Source organism: Cnephaeus nilssonii, assembly GCF_951640355.1.
Source record: "Cnephaeus nilssonii genome assembly, chromosome: 18".
NCBI lineage: Eukaryota > Metazoa > Chordata > Mammalia > Chiroptera > Vespertilionidae > Cnephaeus > Cnephaeus nilssonii.
Window position 1 is genome coordinate 38,773,041 of NC_137089.1, and position 26,622 is coordinate 38,799,662.

General features: G+C 42.0%; 1 protein-coding gene across 8 annotated transcripts in view; it reads right to left on the bottom strand.

Annotated features, from left to right (window-relative positions):
- NCOA2 (nuclear receptor coactivator 2) overlaps positions 1 to 26,622 on the bottom strand; it is a 263,532-nt gene that overhangs the window by 41,458 nt on the left and 195,452 nt on the right. For all 8 annotated transcript variants that reach the window (XM_079796731.1, XM_079796728.1, XM_079796724.1 and 5 more), the window contains 6 exons: positions 14,021 to 14,124; positions 9,962 to 10,139; positions 6,875 to 7,063; positions 4,066 to 4,167; positions 3,641 to 3,784; positions 576 to 723 (listed from right to left, as the gene is read on the bottom strand). In XM_079796731.1, coding sequence (XP_079652857.1) covers positions 576 to 723; positions 3,641 to 3,784; positions 4,066 to 4,167; positions 6,875 to 7,063; positions 9,962 to 10,139; positions 14,021 to 14,124 — 865 coding nt within the window. The remainder of the gene's footprint in view (positions 1 to 575; positions 724 to 3,640; positions 3,785 to 4,065; positions 4,168 to 6,874; positions 7,064 to 9,961; positions 10,140 to 14,020; positions 14,125 to 26,622) is intronic.

The window sequence follows — 26,622 nt, forward strand, 5'->3', positions numbered from 1 at the left end:
AATGCAATCATTTTCCTAAATTTGTGCTCTAAAACAATATGGTTCATGACATTTATTTTTTAAATCAACATTTAGTTTAGTTTTCTTTACTTTCATTTCTTATGGAAATGTTTATTACCCATTAATTTAAAGTCTAATGTCAAGAATTTAACCCTGAGAAAAATCTAAAATATTCCTTACAAGTGTATATATTTGACAGTTTTAGGTTTAAACACGTAGGAACAGAAATCATGCTAGTGGTTTCAGTATTCCTGTCCCGGGGGTGGGGGGGTGTCACCCTGGGACCTGGTCAGTTTCCCTTCTCTGCTGTAGCAGGCAGTCATGGCAGAGCAAAGTCAGGTGAGCCTGTGTTCTTCCCGCCGGTTTAAACACCCACTAGTACTCAGGCTAGACATAGCCCTACTTAGCTGGTATCATGTAATGTCTTTAGGTTAACAGCAATTTGACTTTACATTTTACACAGTGTGATCAGCAGAAATGTCTAACAAATCTGAAAGGGTCTGGGATGACTTGTGACTTTTCTAACATCTCCTTTAACCCGGGAAGGGACGACAGGTTCTTAGAACTAAGCTTACCTGTGAAGCATATGCAAAGATATGACAAGCTGAGGCTCATTAGTAGTCTGAGAACGGATGAGTTTGCTTTTCGTTTGTGCAGCAACAAGAGTGCCGTCGGACAAGGAGAAACGGTAGATCTGACTGAAAGCCAACCCTTGTCTCAGCACTGCGGGTGAGCAAGGAAACGAAACACAAGTTAAGGAAGCAAATGGGGTGGGGGCGGGACAAGACACAATCCCAGTAATAAACTGCACTATGTTTAGTATTTTCTGACCAGCAGTTAGAGTTATAAGTAATATTTCATGATATTAAAACATTACACAGTTTTAAAAGCAGGTTTATTTTTCACTTAAAATAACAATAAATTCAATATATTGATTAAAAAAAAAATAAAGTTTAGACCCTCAAATTATGTTTTTAAAAAAAATCTTCAGTACCATGGCAATTTATTAGCTCAAAACAAGCTTTACAATTATTTGTTTAAATATTAGAAAACAATGCAGAAACATGTTACCTCTTAAGTGTACGATCTGCCTTTTACGTCCCTTTAAGCTAATACAAATATAGTAAAATTTATGACAGTAAATATATTCCCTGAATATTCATCTCAGTTACGTACTGTTCAACCCATCATTTCACTCTACTATTCTCCAATTCTATTTCTCCGTGTGTAAGAAGCATTATTTCTGTGGTTAAAACAACAGGAAGTAAAAGATAAACAATCAGAAAATCTTTTCAGAGGAAAAAAATAGGCCAAATAGAAAACCAAAACAACAAAAGTACAAATCTTAGTGACATGGAATTGGTTTAAGTCTTTATAAAGAATCAGGTGTTTCCGTTTTTAAGACACTGGCAGAAAATACAACACAGACCAACTAGGTTAAAATAATTTTTCTTAAAATAAAACTTTGTGGCTCATCTTTTAATACAACTGTATTTTAAAACTGTCAAATACTGCATATTAAAAAAGACTATTTCGATTCAGAAAAAGTAGCCATATAATTTAGTTACCTCTTAAACCATTTTAAGACCATATCGTGTTTTTACCAAATAACTTTCAGTATAAATGTTGTGGGTGAATAGCTAGCCCCAAAGTGACCAAACCATTCACCATTCCACAAGGACGAAGAGAGGGAGAGAGAGGCTGACACGTGGTACAGATCTGATTTCGTGGTAAAATCTCACTTTGAGCGCTTCCCCTAAAGAAACCCCCTCTGCAGTTTGCTACCTGCAGGATTCAGGTATTCTATTCTGGCCTCAACTGTTGGGTGTGTACTCTGAAGTGGTCCCACTGGAAATGAACTACTGTTCATATGTGTATCTTGCCTTCTACGTAAGTATGTTCCTAAAAGGTAGCATAAATACAATTTTTATAATAAGATTCATATTTCCAACGGTTTATAATTTCAGAATTTTATCTGACCTTGGATGTGATCCTTTAAGATTTTCCATTTCCGTTTGATCTACATCAAACGTGTTTACTAAGTAGACTGGTGTTAGTGTGCACCTAAAGCATTTAGGAAGCTCTCCATTTAAACAAAGCCCTCCAGTAGATTTTTATTTGATGCAAATGATTACCCTTGATCTTACCGACTTTGTACATTTAGATAAAATGTATTTCATGTATTTCTGAGTTTCCTTTCAGTGGGTCCCAGCTAATGAAACCTAGCAGAGTACCGAATACATCTTCTAAACCCCTTTGTGAGGAATCAGGAAGCCATAGAAATTAAATGTAGGGCATTGCTACACAGGGCTCAAGGATGTGTTTGCTCATGGTGAGCTCTCATTTTTTGTTGTTACTATTCTTTTTATTTTAAACCAGATCTGGTGAAATGGCATTGATTCCTATCAAATGTGGCCTTTTTATTTCCTCTTTTTTTGACTTAAAGAAAAATGCTGGAAAACACAAATTGTTGGATTATGTGCTTATTTTAGAAGAAGTAACGATAAATAAGATAAAAAGGATGAGTAGGATGAAGAAAAACTAAGGGAAAGAAGAGAGGTCATTTGCTATGATTTTTCCTTTTCATCAGCGATCTTAAGAGCATCAAGTTTAAACATATAAACACTACTGGTAAATGCCAAGGTTACGGATGCCCATGAAACGGAAGATGCCAAACTAAAACTCTATTTTCAATAATAAGTTACACTTTTCTCTGCAAAACTGCAGACAATTTGCCAAACTGAGTGATGAGGCACCCTGCCCTGCCCTGCCCCCGGTCCTCACAAGCAGCCTGGCCCCCAGCTGTGGACATAGGTGCCCACAAGGAGGACAAAGTTCTCCTTTGTTTGCACCAATTTAACAAACATCCAGGAACCCCGTGAGGAAAAGGGATTCTGTGGAAGAACTCTGGGGGCAGCACAGCAGAGTGACGGACAGGATGGGCCAGATGAAAGCCCAGCGCCCACACTTACTACCTGCCCAGGAGCCGCCACTTCACCTGTGCCAGCTTCATGGCGGGCCCGCAAGCTAACGGGACAGTGCCAGACAAGATCAGGTGCTCAGTAAGGGTGGCTATTAGCACTGAAACATGACTGAAGTCTTGGGTTTAGTTCCAGCTGTCCTATTAATTAATTGTATGACTTCAGGCAAGCCACCTCATCTTTTTGAACCTTCCCGAAACATCTGGGTAGCCTTCAGTGATCAGCATGTGGAAGGAGGGCTAGGGACCTCACTGTCATTTCAACAAAAAATTCACAAATTTCATTTCATTCCTCTTTCCTCCTTACGATTAAGACATTTCTTTTGATATCAGATGGTACCTTGTTGTCTTATACATCTAGAAGTCTTAGAGTCAAAGACAACGACCTCTTTCCCTTTCCTTTCATCTGTTCTGTGAAATGATCATGTCCAAGCCTATGTCCCTCATCCTACTCTCCTGTCCTACGGGACTCCCGTGAAACCTTCCTTCAGAAGGCAGGGCCGTCTGGGCACGGTGACGCAGGCACACCGGACACAAAGAGCAGCCAGACCCTAGACTGCGAGGTGAACTTCAGGAAGCACTGCTTCAGAGAAAGCTCCCGCAGGAAGCAGCAGTTTAGCAAAATCAAGTTCAAGAACACTATCCTTTGGAGATGCTTACCTTCATGGTGATGCCTCTTGGCATAGGACAGAGACTCCCCCTCGTGCTGGGCATGGAACTTCTGAATGCACCTCCTCACCAGGTCCTCCCAGCCGGGCTTCATGGCGGCCCGCATGGTGCTTGTGTCCAGTGATGTGATCTTGCCTAGTGAATACAGCAAGCATTATACCTACGTGCCGACCTACTACTTATGGAAACAATTACATTTAAAAAAAATGAAAATTTATTTATTTACAGTAGCACATGGACCAAAAGGGTAAAAAGTGAAAATAATTGTTCCTCCCTGGACCGTCCTCCACTCCTCAGTGAGTCTACCCAGCAGCCACTGGTCCCAGCGTCTGCCACCGTCTAAGCACGTTCCTTGCATGACAAATAAGCAAGCATCTAAAATGATTTCTTTGGTCTCCTTTGCAAAGAAAATTTACCTTGGAGATCTTGGCGAGTAGTAAAACTTTCTGATGAGGGAAGAACTGGTCTTTCCTTCATGGGGACTCTCCTTGCCACACAAATCAAGCAGGACTGCAAATCTTCAAATGAAGACACTTAGGGTTATCACATTAGGCTTTTCAATGGTTCAAACAAACTCAAGTGTATTTATGACAGCACAGCTTGTAAATCAACAAGGGAGAGAGTGACAAAACGCCAGGTACCTCTGCTTTTCACCGGCTTTATGCTCTCCTCCACGGAAGTGGGAAGCAGCTGGGGAGGGGGAGGGGTGAGCTGTGTAGGATGAGCCCGGGGAGCTGAGGATAAACTGCTGAAGCCACACGATACATGTGATAAAAGAATATCCACCGTCCTAGCGTTAGCAACCTGAAACCGTCCACCCAATGACGGAGAAGAATGGAATCCTTTTTATGAAACAGCAGACTGTAACAACCAGCTGAATTCATAACAAAGTGGAGAAATGATGAAAACCAAAATCTGACACTGCTTTGTCAGGGGTTGCCTCTTGAGTTTTAGGTTTACAACAACAGGGAAAACTAAATATACCTCCTACCAAACTATGTAAATAACCCTATGATGGCAATATGCAATTTAAAATAAAGACTATGAACTAGGTCTAGACTCAGAATTGAAAAACAAATCCTAGAAAATGCGGCCTGTGCCAAGTTCAGAATCTTGGCCATGGCTGTTTCCCACAGAGCCGGTGCTAAGTGTTTACTCCACACCCACTGCAACTGTTTTATGCATCTATGTCCACTTCTGGAGAACAGGAAATGTTTCATTCATCTTTGTAACATGCAGAGCGCATGGCATAACCCTTTTCAATTTCAAAAAATGCTGAGTAAAAGGTTGTTAAAAAAGAGTCTCTTCATATCTTATGTTAGGGATTTATGATTATTCACCTTTAAATTTACAAAAAAATTTCTTTAAACATATCCAGTAATAATGGGCATCACAACTTAAATATAATCCTCATCCTTAAGATAATAAACACTACATTTCTGAGCACTTACTATGAGATGGACATCTGTCCAGCTGCTTTTATACACTACCAATTCATTTAAGTCTCTTAACAACTCTTTGGGTTGGTACTAGCATTACCTCCATTTAACAGAGGAGAAAACCAACCATAAAGTTTAAGTAACGTGCTCAGCATCAGGCAAAACTTTGGTGAAAACAAGACCTGAACCCGAGCGCACCATGGCTCAGAAACTCTACTCACACTGAGAGCTAGCATCCAGAATCAGATTTCAAATGTCAAAAAATGCGTAAATATACCACACCAAAACAAAAATGAGCTCAGCTATATCTGCTTATACTACTTTCGAATATTATCATAGATGGATGAATCAGCAGTACTTACTCTGTCACATACAAGTGAATAAAATCTTTTGACATTCCATACCTACGTATAAACTTAATTTTGAAGAACTATGTATTGTCTATGACAGCTCTATTACTTCCATTCTAGTACAATTTAAATTAAAAATTACTTACGTATTTTTTTACAAAGGACTAAATAACTAGACTTAATGCCAATCATGGTTCGGGCACAGCCATGTAACCCTTATTACATTCTGACACTGCTACAGCTGACTTCGCTTGATTCTAGAGTAAACTGCTGTTCAGAGAGCTCAAGGAGCTTGCCCAGGGACAGAGGTGGTGAGTGGCTGAATTAGGAGCTGGCCTGCCTAACAGGAGAGCCTATGAATGATGCTTCTGTCCATGTGGTCCTCAGCTCCCCCTTCTCTACGCATGCAGAACGCACTCTACGGCATGGCTCATATTACAGCGTGACCCTCAGCTGTGAATGGCTTGCTTGGAGGGTGCAGGGGTGGATACTATACACCAGCTTCTCTTTAAGGGGAAGAGCCCAAGAGCTTAGAGTCTGAAACCCTCTCCATTCCCCACTCCCATCTGTATCCTCTCTTAAGTATCACTGTGGACCCAGCATCCATGGATAAACTATATGGAACCCACTAATCCCTTGAAGTACAGTTGCCTCTTGCACAACACCAGTTTCCCCTGTACAGGTCCAACTTAGACATGGATTCTTGTTCAATAAATACTTATAGTACTGTACACTTATTTTTTCTTCCTTATGGTTTTCTTAATAGCATTTTCTTTTCTCTAGCTCACTTTATTGCAAGGATACAGTATAGAATCAAAGCAACATACAATTATGTGCTAATTGGCTATTATTGGTAAGGCTTCTGGTCAATACTAGGCTATTAGTTAAAACTGTTTTGGGGAAGTCAAAAGTTATGCGTGGAATTTTGATGATGCAGGGATTAGCACCTCAACCACCGAATGGTTCAAGGGTCCACTGTACATGAAAACGCTGTTTGTTCTGTGTGCACTTTTCTAGGCTGTGGCTCACAGCTCGCAGCAGCTCATCCCGGGAGTCCAGGCTCCCCCTGAGGTTCAGCCACTAACAGGGCAGCCATTAACCACACCTGGCTATTTAATGTAAATTTAATAAAACAGAAAACTCAATCTCCCAATTGCATTTCAAATGATCAATAGCCACATGTAGTTGGTGGTTGCTATGCTGGACACTGACGATACAAAACAATGCCATCCTTGCAGAAAAGTCTGCTGAGTTGTTTTAAAGACTTACAAATTAAATTTATCATAAAAATTCTTAAGTAGGTGGAAAAAACAAACAAAAAAGATGTCTCTAAATTTTTCTTTGTGTGGCTACTAATTTTGTATTATTAAGTGTGGAAGAAGCAGCATAATAATAAATACACAAATATATAAAATATACCAAAGATTTCATCCTACCTTCTCCTTCTTCCTTGATGGACTTTGGTTGAGAGACAGCAAAGCACTGCATAGTTTCGTATTTCTGATGTGCTTCCTGGTTATCATGACCTTCCTCTTCAGACTCAGGCAAAGGTTTCACCAGCATCCGACAATTGAACGTATGGCTGTTGCGCCTGGGAGGTTCGCCAGACCAAGATCCCCCGTTCACTGAGCAAGGCAAAGCAATCCGAAATTATAAAGAAACCAACGTGAGACTCACCACTGCCAAATTATCAAAATAACACAGGAAGCATATAGTCATTTTATTTTTATGTAGCGCTTATCCTTTTCTATTGTAATTTCATAATCTGGAGGGGAAACATTCTTGGGTGAATGTTTCAACTTGGGAAAATTCTAGGGATTTTCAAAATGTCTTTTTACTCTTCAGTCTGACCCCTTCCCTTCAAGTTCAAATCTTGACTATTAACAGAACTAGAGGCCCGGTGCATGAAATTCATGCACAGGGCGGGGGTGTCCCTCAGCCCAGCCTGCACCCTCTGCAATCTGGGACCCTTCGGGCAGTCGGACATCCCTCTCACAATCCAGGATTTCTGGCTCCCAACCGCTCGCCTGCCTGCCTGCCTGCCTGCCCCTAACCGCTTCTGCCTGCCAGCCTGATCACCCCCTAAGCACACCCCTGCCAGCCTGATCAATGCCTAACTGTCCCCTACCGGCCCGATTGCCCCTAACTGCCCTCCTTTGCCTGCCTGGTCACCCCTAACTGCCCTCCCCTGCAGGGCTGGTCCCCCCCGCCAATTGCTCTCCCCTGCCGGCCTGGTCACCCTGAACTGCCCTCCCCTGCCGGCTTGGTCGCCCCCCAACTGTCCTCCCCTGCAAGCCTGATCGCCCCCAACTGCCCTTCCTTGCAGGCCTGATTGCCCCCAACTGCCTTCACTTGCAGGCCTGGTTCCCTCCAACTGCCCTCCCCTGCAGGTCTGGTACCCCCCAACTGCCCTCCCCTGCAGGCCTGGTCACCCCCAACTGCCCTCCCCTGCTGGCCTGACTGCCCACAACTGCCCTCCTTTGCCGGCCATCTTGTGTTGGAGTGATGGTCAATTTGCATATTATTATTTTATTAGATAGGATACTATAGTTCTCTATTTTGAGGTTTTCCTAACTTTGATTTCTTAGAAATTTATTTGAATCTACTTGTATTCCAATTTTACTTGTTGCCCCCTACTCAAAAATTTATAAGTGGCACCAACTATAGCATGCATTAAAATTTTTTAAAAATTGATTTTAGAGAAAGAAAGGGAGAGGGAGAGAGAGAGATAAACATCTATGTGAGAGAGAAACATCCATAGGTCACCTCCTGAATGTACCCTGATGGGGGATTGAACCCAAAGCCTGGTTCACTTTTAGCCAGCCAGCATGGCTCAGTGGTTGAGCATCAACCTATGAACCAGGAAGTCACAGTTCAATCCCCAGTCAGGGTATATGCCCAGGTTTTGGGCTTGATCCCCAGTAGGGGTTGTGCAGAAGGCAGCCAATCAACAATTCTATCGCATCACTGATGTTTCTATCTCTCTTTCCCTCTCACTTCCTCTCTGAAATCATTAATAATGTATTTAAAAAGAAAAAGTCACTGGTTAGAAAGCACCGAACGGGCCAGCTAGATGTCATGGGTGTTTTGGCGAATGCAATGTTAATCCTACAGCCACTGGGCTGCTGTAAAGGAGTAAAAAAGGAAACACATGCTAGAGAGAAAAAGGCAATTATCAAGTTAACTGCAAGAAACCATTTTAGAATTACAGAAGGAACAAGAGCTAACTTTATACATCGATGCAGACATTTGAGAAGTCAATTTCATCACCAGCATTCTTACAAGCTTATTTACATAATAAGGACTACACAGAGTAATCAAAGGAAAAGGAGTTCTTATTAACTCAGGTTAATAAGTAATTTGAAAGTATAAAAAAATACAATATAAAGTAAGGCAAGGAACTCCTTAGACAAGTGAATTAATAATAGTGAATTAATAAGTATAGGTCCTTTGAGGAAGTCATAAAATTACTGAAGAGATTTTAAAATATTAGTTATTTGAAATAAAAAATCCCATTTACTAGACAAAATAATAGAAGAATATCACACTAGTATTCATATATTCTGTATCACTGTTGCAGTCACTGTGAATAAAGGGTTATCATATCAGGGAAAGGCCAGTCGTAATGGAATTTGAAAAGACCTTTGCCTATCTACTGTGGTAGCGATAAGACCAGTTAATATAAACAGTCTTAAGAAAAAGAACAGAAATACTTGCTAACTCAGGACTTGACCTTATTCTCTCTTAAAATATGCACTTCTTTTTCTCCGTGAAGATGTTCTTCGCATCATCAGTTTAAGTGAGAATATTAAAAAAAGAACCACTTAGTAAGCTGGAACAGCCATACTCCAGAGCAGCAAATAGAGCGGGCCCATGCTGTGAATCACCCACTTTAACGTGGGCCTTACTGATCACCTCCAGCGCAGTGAGGGAGCAGGTTTGGGCACAGGGAGGGGCTAAGGAAGCAGTACCTGATGGAGACACCTGCAGAGCCGCTGCGTCTGTGAAATGGAAGAGCCCATTGGGAGCTCCGGGGCGGAGAGCACGCGAGCCCTCGACGCCCACTCCTTTCTGAACGTTTTACTTTTGGAATGCTGTATGCACCCACGCCCATACTTTTTTCACCAGTCGGACTTGAAATAGGTTGAATCTCAAACTTCTCATGACCTTCTACTTCTTAGACAGTCATGGAGAAAAGGACAACACAGTCGCTGGCACTGGGTAGAGTGGGAGGCAATTTGGCAGCTTCTTAAATAACAACAAAACAAACCCCATGAAAACAGTTGCCATGAGTACTTGCCAGCGGAATTATTCTCTTGTACTTTAAATATAGGACCGAAACGATCAATCAAGATCAATGTCTGCAGATGCCCTTTTCTCCATGGCTCCTAAGCTTAAATATTAACACAGCACCTCTAGATCCCCAGGTGACATTCTAGTTCTCTCTCACCCCTCTAACCAGGACGATGTGTGCACTCGGGAGGGCAGGGGAGTGAGGAGAGACCCAGCAGACAATCCTTTACCTATAGACTTTGGCAGCAGGTTTTTGACAAATTCAGTGTGGTCCCCAACATGCAGGATGCTATATACACTTTTGTTCATCAGCTCCTCTTGGTTATACCTTAGGTACTGTGTCACATTCTCTGAGACAAACACAACGTTGCCTTCCAGGTTCACTACAAAGAAGAACCCATCAAGGGCCTGAGGGAAAAGACATAGCTTGTGTTAGAAAGGATACAACATAGAACCATATGCAATTGTTAAGAAGGGAATGATCCTTTAAGGCAGGCGTCCTCAAACTATGGCCCGCGGGCCACATGCAGGTGTTCTTGCCGTTTTGTTTTTTTACTGCAAAATAAGATATGTGCAGTGTGCATAGGAATTTGTTCATAGTTTTTTTTAAACTATAGTCTGGCCCTCCAACGGTCTGAGGGACAGTGAACTGGCCCCCTGTTTAAAAAGTTTGAGGACCCCTGCTTTAAGGGAAATATAAAATTCACACATGGCTAAACAAGGGCTCTCTCTCGCGCTCTCCTAGTTTTCAGAAACAGCACGTTTTCTGTTGGTGAACTTACTTCATCTTAGTAGGTGGGAGAGAGCCCAGATCAGGGTTGCTTGTCACAAACTAAATGACAAACACTAACTCCGGTAATTTACCAGGAGGTAATTATTGCCAAGTAAAACTACAGGTATTTATCTGTATTTTCAAAGGGCCAAGAACAACTTTGTTACCAACTCAATACAAAGTAATGTTGTACAGTCTCCCAATAAAGAAGGGGTCACTGATAATTCCCCCCAATTTAAGGATAAATGCCAAGAATGACCCCAACCCCCAATTTCACTACCTTTAAAGCTACCCGAGTTTAAATGGAAAGAACTGCAGATGATCTCAGACCTTTAGAGAAACATCAGTCTCTTACTGTTTGACGTACATGGGGAAAGGGTCTGAGAAATCTCTCTGACGTGACAAACTAGTCTTTGTCAGAACCTTAGGCACAGATGTGGCTAGCACAGCCCTGAGACGTGAGGCTCTGGTTTGTGATAGTGAGAACTGAAAGTTCACTGTGTCCGTCTACGGGATGCACGCTCCTCCATCACCTAGATAATAGCAGCATGTTTCCTGTAATGGGTACACAGCCTCAGTCTTCCTTGTCATTCCAATCTAGACTAGGGAAGGAGATGAGGAATCTAGGATCATTTCAGGAAATAAAGATAGTAATGGTAGCTAGGGAGCATGTTTCCCGTGCCTTAAACACACTGTCATTTGACTATTACCCTCTGGAAGGAATTGGCAGGCGGGCGGGGGTTTAGTGCAGGTGCGCCTGCCTCCAGAGCTGTGTCTGGATGACGGCACGGTGAGGGTGCCCTACCCCAGCCCCTTTCCCAGCATGTCTCCTCAGTGATGCAGAGGCTGGGAGCTCAGTGAGTGTCTCTTAGTTACTCCCCTTTCCCTTCCTGAGCCCTGCTTGTCAGAGCTCTGTCAGGTGAGTGATCAGGACTAGAAAAGGCTTGATATTGATAGGCATCCCTGGAAAAGCACCACCTTGTCTACTAGTATCAACTTTCTCCATGCTATGCATTTATGACTGTTTTTAACATGAATATTACATGTACATACTGGTACAGTATGAATGTACGGGGCAATGTTTACTTTTCCCCTAGTTTTGTTTTTTCCTTAAGTTATTATTTAACAGGCTCATATTTTGTGAGTGTTCTTTGAGTATATTCCAGCTTTAATTCAATTTTCATCACAAAACTAAGAGCTCTCTCAAATTAGAACTTACTATAAGGCTCCCCCTACCCCCAAATCAACACCATTTGGTTTTTCGTTTTTCTTAAAAATTTTGTCAGGTTTTACCAATGGTATAAGCAATATGCTGGGGCAAAGAAAAACTATATATAAATGGCCTTCCAGAATAGGTTGGCACCAACCCTGGAAAACCTGCGTGCGCGCGTTGTGTGTGTGTGTGTATGTGTGTGTGTACAACCATGTGTATCTGTGAGGGGGGACAGGAAGTCAGCTGATTACTTATGTACCAAGTGTCCTTGTAAGCTCACTGCTTTAGATACACATTCATCAGGGATTTTCATAATTATATTACGTAGAGTTCATTTTCGAAAGTGCGTGTAGCTTCCTTTTGCTTTTGTACTCTGGCAGAAAGACTGATATGTGGCTTAATATAACTGAAAGATGAAAATGTTTCATCTTGTAAAACTGTGTTGTTTTTAAAAGCTCACTACGATATGCTCTGATGAAAAAAGCTGACATTGGGTTTTGTTGCCTAGCAACCACTACGCTATGATGTAAGCATGAGTGTGCATCTATGCTTAGGAACAGCTCAACAAGAACACGTTTTCTCTGTTTAAATTATAATGACATGTTAACAGACATGAAGATTGAGATCCAAACGCTAAGTCACCAGATTCAAGCATTACCTCTCCAACAGATTCAGCACTAACGCCCAGCCACACTGGGATTTGCTCAGTGTGCCGGATTTCAGAAGACTATTTTGAAACAGCAAACATGTTGGTTTACTTTTATGAGATAAGGCCCACGACACCTAGCAATCTGATTTCTACACTTATGAAGGTGCTCTTAAAGGGTTTGAGTCACAGCCTTGTGGTTACTCTAAGCATTTCTTTTTAGCAGCTCAGAAATCTTCCCAGGAGTTCCCACCCTACCTTAATTTTTCTTCTGATATAAAGAATATACACAGACATATGAAAGTTTCCTAATTATAGTAACTTGGATTACTATCATTTTCAAATCAATTTTATTTGTAATTCAAGATGTTTTTCACAGAAGTTATCTCCTTTCTTTCGTCTAATTCTAAACAGTCCACCTAGAATTTTCTTATTTGCCTCTAAGAACCAAGCGGGAAACAGCTCTCTGGCCTTCTCCTGCCTGTTGACTCTGGAAAAGCAGGTTAAATGTTTTTGCTTTTTCCCTGAAAACTGTAGTCAGAGGATTTCAAGCCAGTGAATCAAGAGAAACAAGCAAAGGCCAACATGGGTCATTAGAGTCTTTTGGCAGCAGGTCCGGCTCCAGAGAGTGAACTTAGTCATTTCTAAATACTACAAAGACTGAATCAGACAACCTTATATATATTATTTCTGTGCCCCCCCTCCAATTATATGGTAGATATTCACAGAATTCAATTTTCTAAAAGTAAAAATCATCTTATGAACCAATTGAAAAAAAAAAGGCGTGAGTACTGGTTATCTTTGCATTAAAAATCCCAATTTCTTATGTGTATGTGGCCGCTGCGCAGCTTCTGGGCATGTGGCACTTTTCAATCTCATCCTATCAGCAGAGGGAATTATCCTGAGAACTGACATAATTTATGTCTCAGAGCCCCTCTGCTTCTTGTTATATGCTTGCTGATTTTCCCCCTCACCTTACCATAGCCTACATCTTGAATTTTAATTTTGGAATAGGTACAGCACAGTACTGGGTGTTTAATACTGTGCTAGTTAATAAAATAGGAAAGCTGAACTTTACAAATTCTAGATAGAAGTCTGATCATAAAACTCCCTCAAGTTAATAAAGAACAGGCAGTTAAGACCAATCATTACAATTGTGATGCTTATCTGAAAAGTTCCGCCCATTACTTCAGTTTTTATCTTTATGAGATAAATAAACAAGTTTGAAGTTGCCTAAATAGAAAACATAAACCTATTTTTGGCCCTCAAATTTTAACCTGTATATATATAAGGCATATGTATATGACATACATAAAATCTAACAATTTGGGGGAAATTACAAACTGAAATATATCAGAATTTAACAGGACTTGTGAACATGATTTTCCAAACTGAATTCTCAACTGGCGGTGAAAGCCTGTTAATTTATATTCTGGTCTAGTCAGTTTCATTCTAGATCATTCATTTGAAATGTAGATCTGCTGGAATCGGGAGCCAGAAGAGAGACATGTTAATAAACCCAAGAGGTAAGCAGTACTTTGATCTCAGGAGTGAAAATTAACTGCATTATCCTTAAATTAGATCCACCGGAAAACGAATGTAACCATGTGAAAAGATGGACAACACTGTAGACTACAGAACCAAACGAGGAGTGCTACCTCAAGCATCATGGGCCCCAGCGCGTCCTTGTCGATGACACCCTGCCCCGTGGATGACACGTCTGACTTCTGCACCTCGTCTATGTTGGCGGCCGCGGCTTTCTCTGCAACAAACGTACGTGTGAATTAAAGGGCAGTGTGATGAGGACAGAGCGACACAGAAACATTTTTACTGCAGTGATGTTAGGTCTCTAGCGGGATCAGATGTGCCTGTAAAGGAGTTGGGGCACATCCCCACTGCCCCTGAACGGGAGAAGCTGCTGAAGCAGCAGCCAGAACACTCACTCTTCGCCTCCAGAACCCGCAGCTCGGCTCCCTCTCAGGCTGCCGAGGAAATGAGCTTAGTGGCTTTACACTAGTCCCCGACAAGCGTTTTTTCTAGTTTATGAAATTGCTATGTCCTATGGCACCATCACTTTCTACTCAAGAGATTCCCCAAACTAGGAAGACGGAGGGTCCGCTGTTCCAAATTCAGCAGCGCAGTCATCTGCACACATTTGAAGAAGGAACAGGGGGCGTCTAACCTGCTAGGGCTGCTCGCTTGTGACACTCTAGAATGTCCGCCTTGACTCCTGTCCTGCTCCACCTCTTGTCACGTACATTTAAAGTAACCAGAAAGATTTGGTCCCTGTCTGGTAGAAGGCGCTTAGCCACTTAAGGCAGAGAGGAGAGGAATCCTGCCAGGCACCCAGAGAATTCCAGTGGCCGCCCACCCTTTCATCTGGCACAGAGGTGAATACCATGTGCTCCTGGATTAAAATGTGCAAGGCAGCCTGCAGGCCCGGAAAACATTCCAACATGGAAAATTCTCCCCGAAGAAACAGATGCGTATTTGTCACTGCACATGTTACAGTTGTTTCAAGAACACCAAAAAAGGTTTAAAGCATAGCAGATACATATCGGCAACTTGTTAGAAAACAACACGGAAACCATGTACCAATTATCTGTACCTGAATAAATTATACCCTTGTTTACACTGCATGTTATCACTGTAATTAAATGCAAATAAAGGAAACTGTAAATCAATTTAGTACTCAGAATCAACCTGCTTTCTGGTAAATTTTGCTGCCTCTTTTATTACTACTATTATTTTTTGTAAAAAGGTATTTTACACAGTATTTTGAAAACCTGTAAAGTTTAATTTGCACATGAGAACCTAGAAAATAAAATTAGGGAAATTATGCAGGTGCTGCAAATCTTGCCACTCCTGTGATGAGAGCCCCCGAGTGTATCTTTCCCAGTGAAACAGAGATGACCTGTGTAGTTCAAGCCTGAGCTCAGCCACTTAGCAGAAGTAGGAGCCAAAGCAAGTCACGTCAACTTTTTAAGACCTAGTACGTGCCTTCTATATAAACTTCGAAAGAAGTAAAGGGGATGACATGTAAAACACACTTGAAAAACTATAAAGTGCCCTGGCCGGTGTGGCTCAGTTGCTTCGGCCTGTGCACCAAAAGGTTGCTGGTTTGATTCCCTGTCAGGGCACTCGGGCTCAATCTCCAGTAGGGGGCGTGCAGGAGGCAGCAGATCAGTGTTCACTCACATGGATGCTTCTCTCTCCCTCTCCCTTCCCCTTTCTTTAAAAATCAATAATATATATATATATATATATATATATACACACACACACACACACACACACACACACACACACAAATATAAAATATATTTTATTGATTTTTTACAGAGAAGAAGGGAGAGGGATAGAGAGTTAGAAACATCGATGAGAGAGAAACATCAATCAGCTGCCTCCTGCACACCCGCTACTGGGGATGTGCCCGCAACCAAGGTACATGCCCTTGACTGGAATCGAACCTGGGACCCTTGAGTCTGCAGGCCAACGCTCCATCCACTGAGCCAAACCGGTTAGGGCAATAAAAATATTTTTTAAAAATCTATAAAGAGTAAACAAATGGAACTTGCTACTAGCATAGTTGTAGTTATTGGCTCTTCCTTACTAAGTTCCAAGCCAAGAGCTTGTCATAAGCAGACTATCTGCTTTTTCAGTTACGCTACATTCCTGACTCACCTCCTCAGATCTAATTGTAACCTCTTCAGCTATAAACACAGATATGACTCGGCTGGTGGCCTTTATAGTTCAGGATTGAATGCATTTGTCAGTCTTCACTTCGTGTTTCCTTCTTGCTGCCTTCCTGACCTAGCTCCTGACTGTTAGGTTCCTCAACATTTGTCCTATCTGCAGGCTTAGTCTCAGCCCAATTTAGGCACGAAATAGCTCAGGCTCTCCTGAAAATTACTGCATATGACACCCCCATTCCCATTTTCCTAGAACCCCAATAAATGCATATTGAAGCATCCTTTTTTCTTTGGCCAGTTCACTTGGGAAGGCTGTAGATTTCTCTTTAGTTTCTGCTCACTTTCCTACCCACCAGTCCAGGGACAAGACTGGCACCATCACTTGTGGCTTCATCTAATGTTCACCTATAGTAGCCCCCTTATCCGTGGTTTCAGTCAACCATGGTCTGAAAATATTAAATGAAAAATTCCAGAAATAAACAATTCATGTTTTAAACTGTGCACCATTCTGAGCAGGGTGATGAAATCTCACACCGTTCCCCCACCTCCCGTTAATCATCCCTTTGCCCAGTATCTGCACGCTGTAGACGCTCCCACCCACCAGTCACTTAGTAGTCATCTCAGTTATCAATCAACTGTTGCGACACCATGGCGCTTGTGTTCCAGTCACCCTGATTTTATCAAAACTCAAGAGTAGTAATGCTGGCAATGCAAATATGCCAAAGAGAAGCCGTAAAGTGCTTCCTTTAAGTGGAAAGGGGAGTACAGCACAATAACATATTTTGAGAGAGATCGATCACATTCATATAACTTTTAGTATAGTATATTTTTACAACTGTTCTATTTCATCATGTTATTTTTAATCTCTTACTGTGCCTAATTTATAAATTTAACTTTATAATAGGTAGGTATGTATAGGAAGAAACATAGTGTATGTGGGGTTCTGTACTATCCTCGGTTTCAGGCATCCACGGGGGTCTTGGAATGTGTATGATAGGAGGGGAACTACTGTATTTTAACAGCCCTATATTTCAGAGGGCCCAACAGGCTTCTTTAGTATCTAAGGATCCCTGATACTAAATACCAATCTCAAAGCCCATATGATAGACATTATATATTTATGTGGTCCTGTGGTATTTCCACTTACTTTTGTCTCTAGTCACGTGGCAGTCGGTGTATAGGAGCATGTGCTACAACATCCTGAAGAATGAGTAACTCACAGCCTTTCCCCTGCCTCTTAACTGCTCACAGGGGCCTCTCCCTCTCATCAGTGACACCTTTCGGTGGCAGCAGTGATTCTCACACTAACTAGCACGGTGCAGGTGAGAAGACCTCCCCAGAGAGGGTCCGGCAGAATTTGCAGATAGGAGAGGCCTTTGCATGAGATTCTGATGCATCTTCCTCGGAGGGAATCCTGGTCTCCCCACCTCCTGCAGTGAGCAGCTCAGTGCATGAAATGATGCACTATCCCCACCAGAGGTAAGTTTCAGGGAGGGGGACTGTTTTGTACCCACAGTGGCCAGCACTGTCCTTCAGAAGCCCCTATTTGGCGGCTGACTGACAGACTAGACCCACTGCTGGCATTTATTCCCATAAATGTACAAGTGACTGGCATTGCGGGTGGGTGGAAATAAAGACTGATTTCTTCTAACTTTAGGCCCACCGGTCCCTAGGGTGCAGGGAACGGAACACCTGGGCAGGGTCAATATTGGGAGAAAGGTCTTCCTGAGGAGAACCAGTCTTAAATAACAAATCATCTGGTAAGTGACAGGGCATCTCATATTCTCTCAGGGTCCCAAGTTCTCTTGTCCTTCCACTGGCACAACTGGTGGTGTTAGTCTTTTAGAGCAGTGGTTCTCAACCTTCCTAATGCCGCGACCCTTTAATACAGCTCCTCATGTTGTGGTGACCCCTCTACAGCAGTGGTTCTCAACCTGTGGGTCACAACCCCAGGTTGAGAACCGCTAGCAGGGTCGCCTAAGACCATCGGAAAACACAGATATTTACATTACGATTCATAACAGTAGCAAAATTAGTTATGAAGTAGCAACGAAAATAATTTTATGGTTGGGGGTCACCACAACATGAGGAGCTGTATTAAAGGGTCGCGGCATTAAAAAGGTTGAGAACCACTGTTTTAGAAGAATGGACTTGATTTAGGTTAATGCTGGGAAAAGTGAGATAGGAGGCAACACAAACTCCCTACCTGTCACTGAGCCCTAGAAAACGTCAGGCCATTTGTCATACGAGATTCTGATATCACAACGTAAGGAGTTATTGCTTTCTGTTGTGTCTATAATAATGCTGCAGTTTAGGGAAAAATAAACAACATTTGTGACAGTCTAGTTCCAAGTCTCTTACAATCAATACCTTGCTAGATGTTTACATTTTGAGGTTCTGATCATCATTCCGAAGACGCAAGTCTCCTAAATTCATTCATTAATATTTTGTGCAATTTGAAAACGCAAACTTATAAAACCCAATCAAGCAGGTCCCTAAACACTGATAAGCTTTCATGCTGGGGTATTTTAAATATTCTAGCAACATGTGCAGACCCTGAATTTTAGATTTTTATCAGAAAATATGTAGAATGAGAATCATAACTGTAGGGCATTTTCTTTTATTTTTAGGAATCTACAGGTCAGATAGAACTTAGGGTAAGAGCCTAAAATTTAAAGCAGGAGATGACGTAGGTCCAACAAAACATGTGTTTGGGCTCTACTGGAAAGACTAGATAAGAACAATTATTGTGAACAATTATTAATAAAAAAAATGTATTTTTCTCTCTTTACAATATTCAGCTGCTAAATCTTTAAAAGGAGAAAAGAAGCAGCTAACAAGATGCACACTTGAAACCTATATAATCCTATTTAACTGTTAACACGATAAATTTAATAAAAATGAAAATAAGTGAAATATAAAATTATATATATTTTTTATTTAAAAAATATATTTTTATTGATTTCAGAGAGAAAAGCAGAGGGAGCGAGAGATAGAAACATCAATGATGAGAGAGAATCTTTAACGGCTGCCTCCTGCACACGCCCCTATTGGGGATCAAGCTGGCAACCTGGGAATGTGCCCTGACTGGGAATTGAACTGTGACCTCCTGGTTCATAGGTCAATGTTCAACCACTGAGCCCTGCCAGCTAGGCATAAAATCATATTTTAATTAAAAATAAAAAAAATTACTGAGCATGGCAATGAAAGAACTAATAATTAATAAACTAATGATATAGAGTAAAGAAAGTTACAGAGAATAACTCATGGCCACCATGAGGAAACTGACCAGTAGCACCAGGATCCGTTCAGTTCTACCGTCTCTGCCTGTACCTGGGGTGACCTGCTACGTGTGCAAACGGAATGAATAATTCTTGTCAAGTGAGAGACTGAGGTCAATTTAGGGCTAAACTGTGAGAAACTAACTTTAAACTCAAAGAGGAGATAGAAATGGCTGGCCATAGCTGATAATATCTCACATACACCGTAACCGAGCTGGAGCCTGCAGGATATGTAAGGAGCTGGCAAAGTCAATGGCCTCACAGGGAAACTGGGAATGGACGTCTGGCCCCAAGGAAATCTCAGCCTGGCTTCTGAAAACCGATGTTAAGGAATATTGGCAAAAAGTTTGTCCAAGTTGAAATTGTAGAAATCCCTGACTTTTTAGATGAGATCAGGCGCGTTCAGGATGGTATGGCTGTAGACAAAATCCCCGACTTTTTAAAAAGTGAAAACAATTTTCACAAGATCAATTTAAAATTAAGTTAGTAGGCCGAGACTGGTTTGGCTCAGTGGATAGAGCGTAGGCCTGTGGACTGAAGGGTCCCAGGTTCGATTCCGGTCAAGGGCATGTACCTTGGTTGCGGGCACATCCCCAGTGGGGGGTGTGCAGGAGGCAGCTGATCGATGTTTCTCTCTCATCGATGTTTCTAACTCTCTATCCCTTTCCCTTCCTCTCTGTGAAAAATCAATAAAATATATAAAATTAAGTTAGTAGAATATGTGATTTGGAAAAAAAAAATCTCTGAATGTCGCAATACTTACACAAATACCATTTGTATATTAAGAGGATGGGAAGTTTTCACTACTCATGGAGAGACAAAGGGTAAAGAATTTAGGGCTTTTCACTTCTGTCCTCACTAAAAGATTGAATTGATGTATTTTTCAACTAGGTTGTCATCTATTATTCAAAAGTCAATAATATGAGGTGACAGAAAACAGCCAGAAATAAGGTTTCATCAATGTAACTGAATTCTAAATTAAAGTGGCTATGAACTTTTGTTACTTGGGTATTTTTCATGAAGTAATTACTAATTCTGTTCAATGTTCGGTTGAGCCTTGATCTATATATATAAAAGCCTAAGCAACTGGACAACCAGCCAGTAGCTATGATGTGCACTGACCACCAGGGGGCAGATGCTCAATGCAGGAGCTGCCCCCTGGTGGTCAGTGTGCTCCTTTAGCGGGAGTGCTGCTCAGCTGACAGATGGGGGCCAGATGCCAGGCTGACAGCTGGTGAGCGCAGCTGCAGCGGCAGGAGCCTCTCCAGCAGACACTCCCCCTGTGTGCCCAAGTGGTGCTGGCGGCAGGTGCAGTGGGGCTGGGATGGCGGAGAGGCTGGGCACCCAGCCTGGGTTCAGGCTCCTCCCCAGCGGGCTGCTGCTTCACGCACTGTTGTGTGGGAGTGTGGGATCGACGTGGCCAGCGGGCTGGAGCCAGAGGAGCTGGCAGGTAAAGCATCTGGAGCAGCACAGAGCTTCACTGATCCCCGCCGGACCAAGGGACCCTACTTCGTGCACTGGGCCTCTAGTATTGTATGAAAGGAAGAAAAGGCCTGGCTGGTGTGGCTCAGTGGTTGGGCATCCACCTATGAACCAGGAGGTCATGGTTCGATTCCCAGTCAGGGCACATGCCTGGGTTTTGGGCTTGATTCCCAGTGTGGGGCATGCAGGAGGCAGCTGATCAATGATTTTCTCTCATCACTGATGTTCCTATCTCTTTCTCCCTCTCCCTTCCTCTCTGAAATAAATAAACGCAATAAAAAATATATATTTTTAAAAAAAGGTAAAAGGAAGAAAAGGACCCCTTTGCAATATATTATTATGTTAACGGCACATATACTGGTATCTTTTTTTCACTTTACTTTTTATTTTTCAATTACAGTGTACTTTCAGTATTATTTTGTGTTAGTCTCAGGTGTACTGCATAGTGGTTAGATAATCATATACTTTACAAAGTGTTCCTCCCCTGATATGTCCAGTACCTGCCTGGCACTACTCATAGTTATTGCAATATTATTGACTATATTCTCTATGTTGTACATTACATCCGCGTGGCCACTTAGTAACTACCAATTTGTACTTCTCAATCCCTTCACCTCTTCCTGCCAGTCCCCCAATACCCCTGCCTTATATCAGTATAAGGCATTTCAGTAAAAAGTATGCTATTTTTATGTAGCAGATATAAATAAACTTAAATCCTTAGATATATTTATACTTTTGTAAGTACATTACTATACTAAAACACACTATTTAATATTTTTAATTTAGGCAGTTTTCTCAGTGGTCACAAATTATATTTACTTTTCTATATTTTGCAGCCATTAACCATAGAAAATATATTCTGTTATAAATATATCCTTCAGTAAACTCAACTGTAAAAAGATTGTCCCAGAGCTTCCTATGATCAAAACCTTAGGGAATCTCATTATTTCAGAAAGAACTCTTACACTGGAGAAAGAGATGATAACATGTAATTTTTAGAGCCTACAAAGAGACTTTTCTTCTATGCTCTGACTTCCATTTCTTCCTTCTGCACTTGAACCATTATTCTTTTTACATAAAGAACACGACCTAAGAGAATAACAACGAAAACAATAATCCTACCCTTTTCTTCTTCACTCCCCAAAAGATAAAACAATACCCTAAAACGGCTATGATCTTTACAAGTGCAGTTTTACAATGCAAAACCCTGAGTAGAGACGGCCAGGATGCCTCTGTAACCTTCCTCTGAGTGTCCCCTCCCTCCTGGAGGCTGCTTGGAGAGCAATCCCATCCGCTGCCCTCCGACATTTGCCTGCACTTCAGAAATCCAATACCAATTAATTAGATTTCCAGTTTCAAAGCAAAGAATAAAACCCCATCTCTTCAGGGACCGTGTTAAGATGAGTCATACCACAAACTGGAGGAAAATCACTAATATTATATTCCATACGCTTTTCTTTATAAGTAATTATTATTCGAGATTTCTTTCAGAACAAAAGGAAAGGTGAAAAGGGAAGCATTTGATCCCTAGAAACAGAAATGATTTAAAAACACAAGGAAAATCGGGTATTATTTGAAGCAGCTGGATTAAACTGCTCTTTATCATTGGCAGCTACGGGCAAACACTTGAAGGTAAAATTTAAGTTTACTGGTGAGAACAGCAACAAATCAGAAAGAAAAACATTTATCTTTTTTAAAAGGTATTTTCATTGATTTCAGAGAAGAAGAGAAAGGGAGAGAGAGAGATTGAAACATCAGTGCTGAGAATCATTGACTGGCTGCCTCCTCCACATCCCCTACTGGGGAGCAAGCCCACAACCTGGGCATGTGCCCTGACCAGGAATCGAACTTCAACCTCCTTGTTCATAGGTCGACGCTCAACCTCTGAGCCACCATGGCTGGGCTTTGTTTACCTTTTACAAGTTCAATTAGTGCCCTAGATTGTTTGGCTCAGTGAATAGAGTGTCAGCCTGCGGACTGAGGGGTCCCAGGTTCAACTCAGGTCAAGGGCACATGCCTGGGTTGTGAGCTTGATTCTTAGTAGAGGGTGTGCAGGAGGCAGCTGATCAACAATTCGCTCTCATCATTGATGTTTCTATCTCTTTCCCTCTCCCGTCCACTCTCTGAAATCAATAAAAATATATTTAAAAAAAAAGTTCAATTAGCTATATGAAAATTATAAAGTGTTGTTGTTGTTTATTTAAAAGATCTTTCTTTATATGTTCTTCTATACCAAAATTTATTGATTTTTGGTAACTTATTGAATCTTGTAATGTTAGGAAGTCTTATTGATTTTTTTATTAGGCAACTGAACTAAAAACATACACTCAAAGGACCTTCCCACAAAACATGACCAGAACAGAGTCCAGTCTCCTCACAGCAATAGCCGTGGTGGCTCACGGACGGCCATGTAATGGTTCCCGCAGCAGTAGCAGCAATGGCAAACCACCACCAATGACTTCGAAACCTAAATTCTGTTTAATGTCTGTTAGAGGGACAGGGCGATGGGGCCATTATGGAGGAGGTTTAACTCCTTTTCTTCTTCATGGTGTTTTTCTTTCTTTCTAAATCATCTGAAGAGGCCATGGAAAACTTGCAGAAATCAGTCTATCTTTAAAAAGTCATAATTTAGCCCTAGCCGGTTTTGTTCAGTGTTGGCCTGTGGACTGAAGGGTCCTGGGTTCAATTCCAGTCAAGGACCTGTACCTTGGCTGCAGGCTCCTCCCCGGCCCAGGCCCTGTTTGGGACTCGTACAGAAGGCAACTAATGGATGTCTTTTTCTCATATTGATATTTCTCTCTGTCTTTCCCTCTTTCTACCACTCTCTCTAAAAAATCAATGGAAAAATATCCTCAGGTAAGGATTAAAAAATAAACAAAAAGTTCTAATTTAAACAAATGTCAATTATTAAAAATACACCAACTGAAAGATAATCCATAGGATATTTACACATTTATAGAAAAATTTTAGCACTGCCCGTCTTATTAAAAGTTATATTTATGTTTGGTCAATCTTGAGAATTGCTTTTACAAAAAGCAATTTAATATTATTTCATGTATAGAATCTTTAGGTCCTTGTCCCAATACAGCAATGTTGCCAGTTCGATCCCTGGTCAGGGCACATAAAAAATCAACCAGTGAATGCATGAATAAGTGGAACAACAAATCCATGTCTTTCTCTGTCTATGATCAATAAAACTTTAAAAAAGTACAGAATCTTTGACAAAAATAGAATTAATTTCTCTGCTTCCAAAAGGGTAAAGTTACTCACCAAAAAATCTTTCAATTTTTCAGTAGACTGACGTCAAACACATGTCTCGTTACCTCCACAACAAATTTTAAGACTCTAGTGGAGTACACCCACAATTGTCATCTTTTCCTGCGTTTCGGAGCTGGGTGATTTCAGGTGAAGGGACTATCACACCCGGCAGTGGTGGGGCCATGCCATGCGGAGCAGAGGAGTCATTGAGACAATGACAGGCCATTTCTGGCCAAGCACTACAGTTTCGATAGTACAGGAAAAGCTATGTAGCATCTCAAAGGTTCTAGAAGGTAAAACCAGAGAATTATGCATCTGTACCCAACTAAAATTAGAAAAGCTGCCATATGGCTGTGTGAAGCCAGCAGCACATTCTTATTCATTAGGAAGCATTCTGCTAACATAAAAACACAAGGCCCTTCCTGTGCTCTCCAAATGTGTTTATCTTTTCAACATTAATGCACTATATATCATCAGGCTGCTGAAACCTCCTGCCGTGCATATTAAAAACTCGCAGCTGCACTCTCTTTAGCAGTGGGAGGAACCCACCCCCAAGTTGCCTCCCTCTCTTTCCGACACTGAACTTCTTGTTTCCCTTCAGCATGAAGAAACTGCAAAGTGAACCAATCTCAAGGCTACCTCCACCCAGCGAAACCCCCTCGCTCTCTGCTTCCGAGAGCAACATGCTTGGTTTCATTTTCATCAACAGTGAAGACGGTCACTGAGACTGACCCCACAACATGGCACAAGCCTGAAAGGTACAGGCCCTACTTGTGACACGAATGCACTTCACTTATCAGGAGACAAACAGTCACCTGGAGAGACTGGGTCTAGTGGCAAGAAAGTGCTTTTGTTTGTAAGAACCTGTCATTGTCTGTAGGCACTTCATTTCGCATATTACCTATCACGATTGAACGTATTGATCGGTAAATAGTGGTTACTTTTAAGTAGTAAGTTGTACAGACTGATTGTTACAGAGTCAAAGTACCAAGTAGAAAAGGGATGAGAAAAAAGATCAGACCATATGTGCTAAGGGCATCAGGACAATTTGTTCACTCCCACGGTGGTCAGGCCAATGGGGACAGCATTGGGGGGCAGGGGGAAGTCACCAATGCTCTCTCTCTGAGAGATGAAGAAAAACAAAAACCAAGCACCTTTATTAATCCAGATTATCATCTGGGAAGTTATAACCTGCTTTTAAAAAGGATAGTTTAGGCATCCTGAGAGTTTTATCTGACTCCGGGATTTTCCCGCTCTTAGCTCTTAAGAAAATAAACTAACCAAGGAGGAGGTTTGCAAATCTCCCACTGGCCTGGGGACCCAGTATAAAAGCTGCTGCATGGGATTCCTCCCACACAGCGGGCGGGCAGGAGCCTCTAAAGGTAAGGTCACCAGCCAGCCAGGAGAGCCTCCAGAGAGAACAGGCCAGTGGAAGGCTGGAATCCTGGAGAGGCTGGCAAGGCTCTTGTCTTACTCAACTCTGTATGCCCAGTGACTAATGCGAAGCTGGCCTACTCCATTCAGATGTCCAACAAAGCCCAGGGAAGGCAGGGATGGGGGCGGTAAGAAGGCAAGGAGGTAGAACCCCCACTGCCGCTGGAGCGCTCACAGGGCTTCAACCTCAAGCCTCCGCTTCCCCTTCCGGTGGATATTCCAGGGATGCGTCCCAGAGGACTAAAAACCGCCCCCGTATCTGGCCTTCACTTGTCCCTTGAGGCCAGTCTTCCATACCCAGGGGTCCTCTGTGCTCCCCTTCCCTTTCACGGACATGCGTCTTGCTCCCGGATTCACTTTATGTTCTACTCTTCAGAACTTCGAGCTTTCTCGCCTCGTGGTTTAATCCCATCTGGATGTCTTTTCTTTCTGGGTTTTCTCTACAGACAGGACCTGATGTCTCTGCCTCCTAAAGAACCGTACAGACACGTACCTTTCCCCGCACTGTGATATCAACGACACCGCAGGGAGGCCAGAATCCCTCATTCATTCTGCCTGCTACCATCTAGTCCAAGTTCTCTCACTTGCAGTCTTTGCTTGAATGAGACCTCATGAGCATGCTTTACGAAAACCAGGTGCCCCCAATTAAAGGACCTAATGCAAGAAGCCAACAATAAAACACAGAATCATCCAATTTAGAGATCTGAAACATTTTAAACTATGCTAAGTTATGTCATCCTAGTAGAGAAAGCAAAGCATTGATAACAACACGAGCACTTTGCATAAAAATATGTAGCAACATGGCTCTGGTCAAATGCAGAAAGCAGGGAAACTGAGGCTGAGGGAAGGGCATGCTATCCAGGAGTCAAAACTGTTAGCATTCACGAGAACAAAGGAAGTGACTGCATCGTCAGGGCAGTGCCCAAAGCACGCACACCTACCCCTAGGGTCAAGGGACATGTCTCCAGGGGAAGGCTCCAGAAATTCTTACAATTTGCAACCACCCAAATCTCCTATAGGTGAAAATATCTATACATATAAGTGTCCGTCCGACCAGTAGCTATGACGCGCACTGACCATCAGGGAGCAGACACTCAACACAGGAGCTGCCGA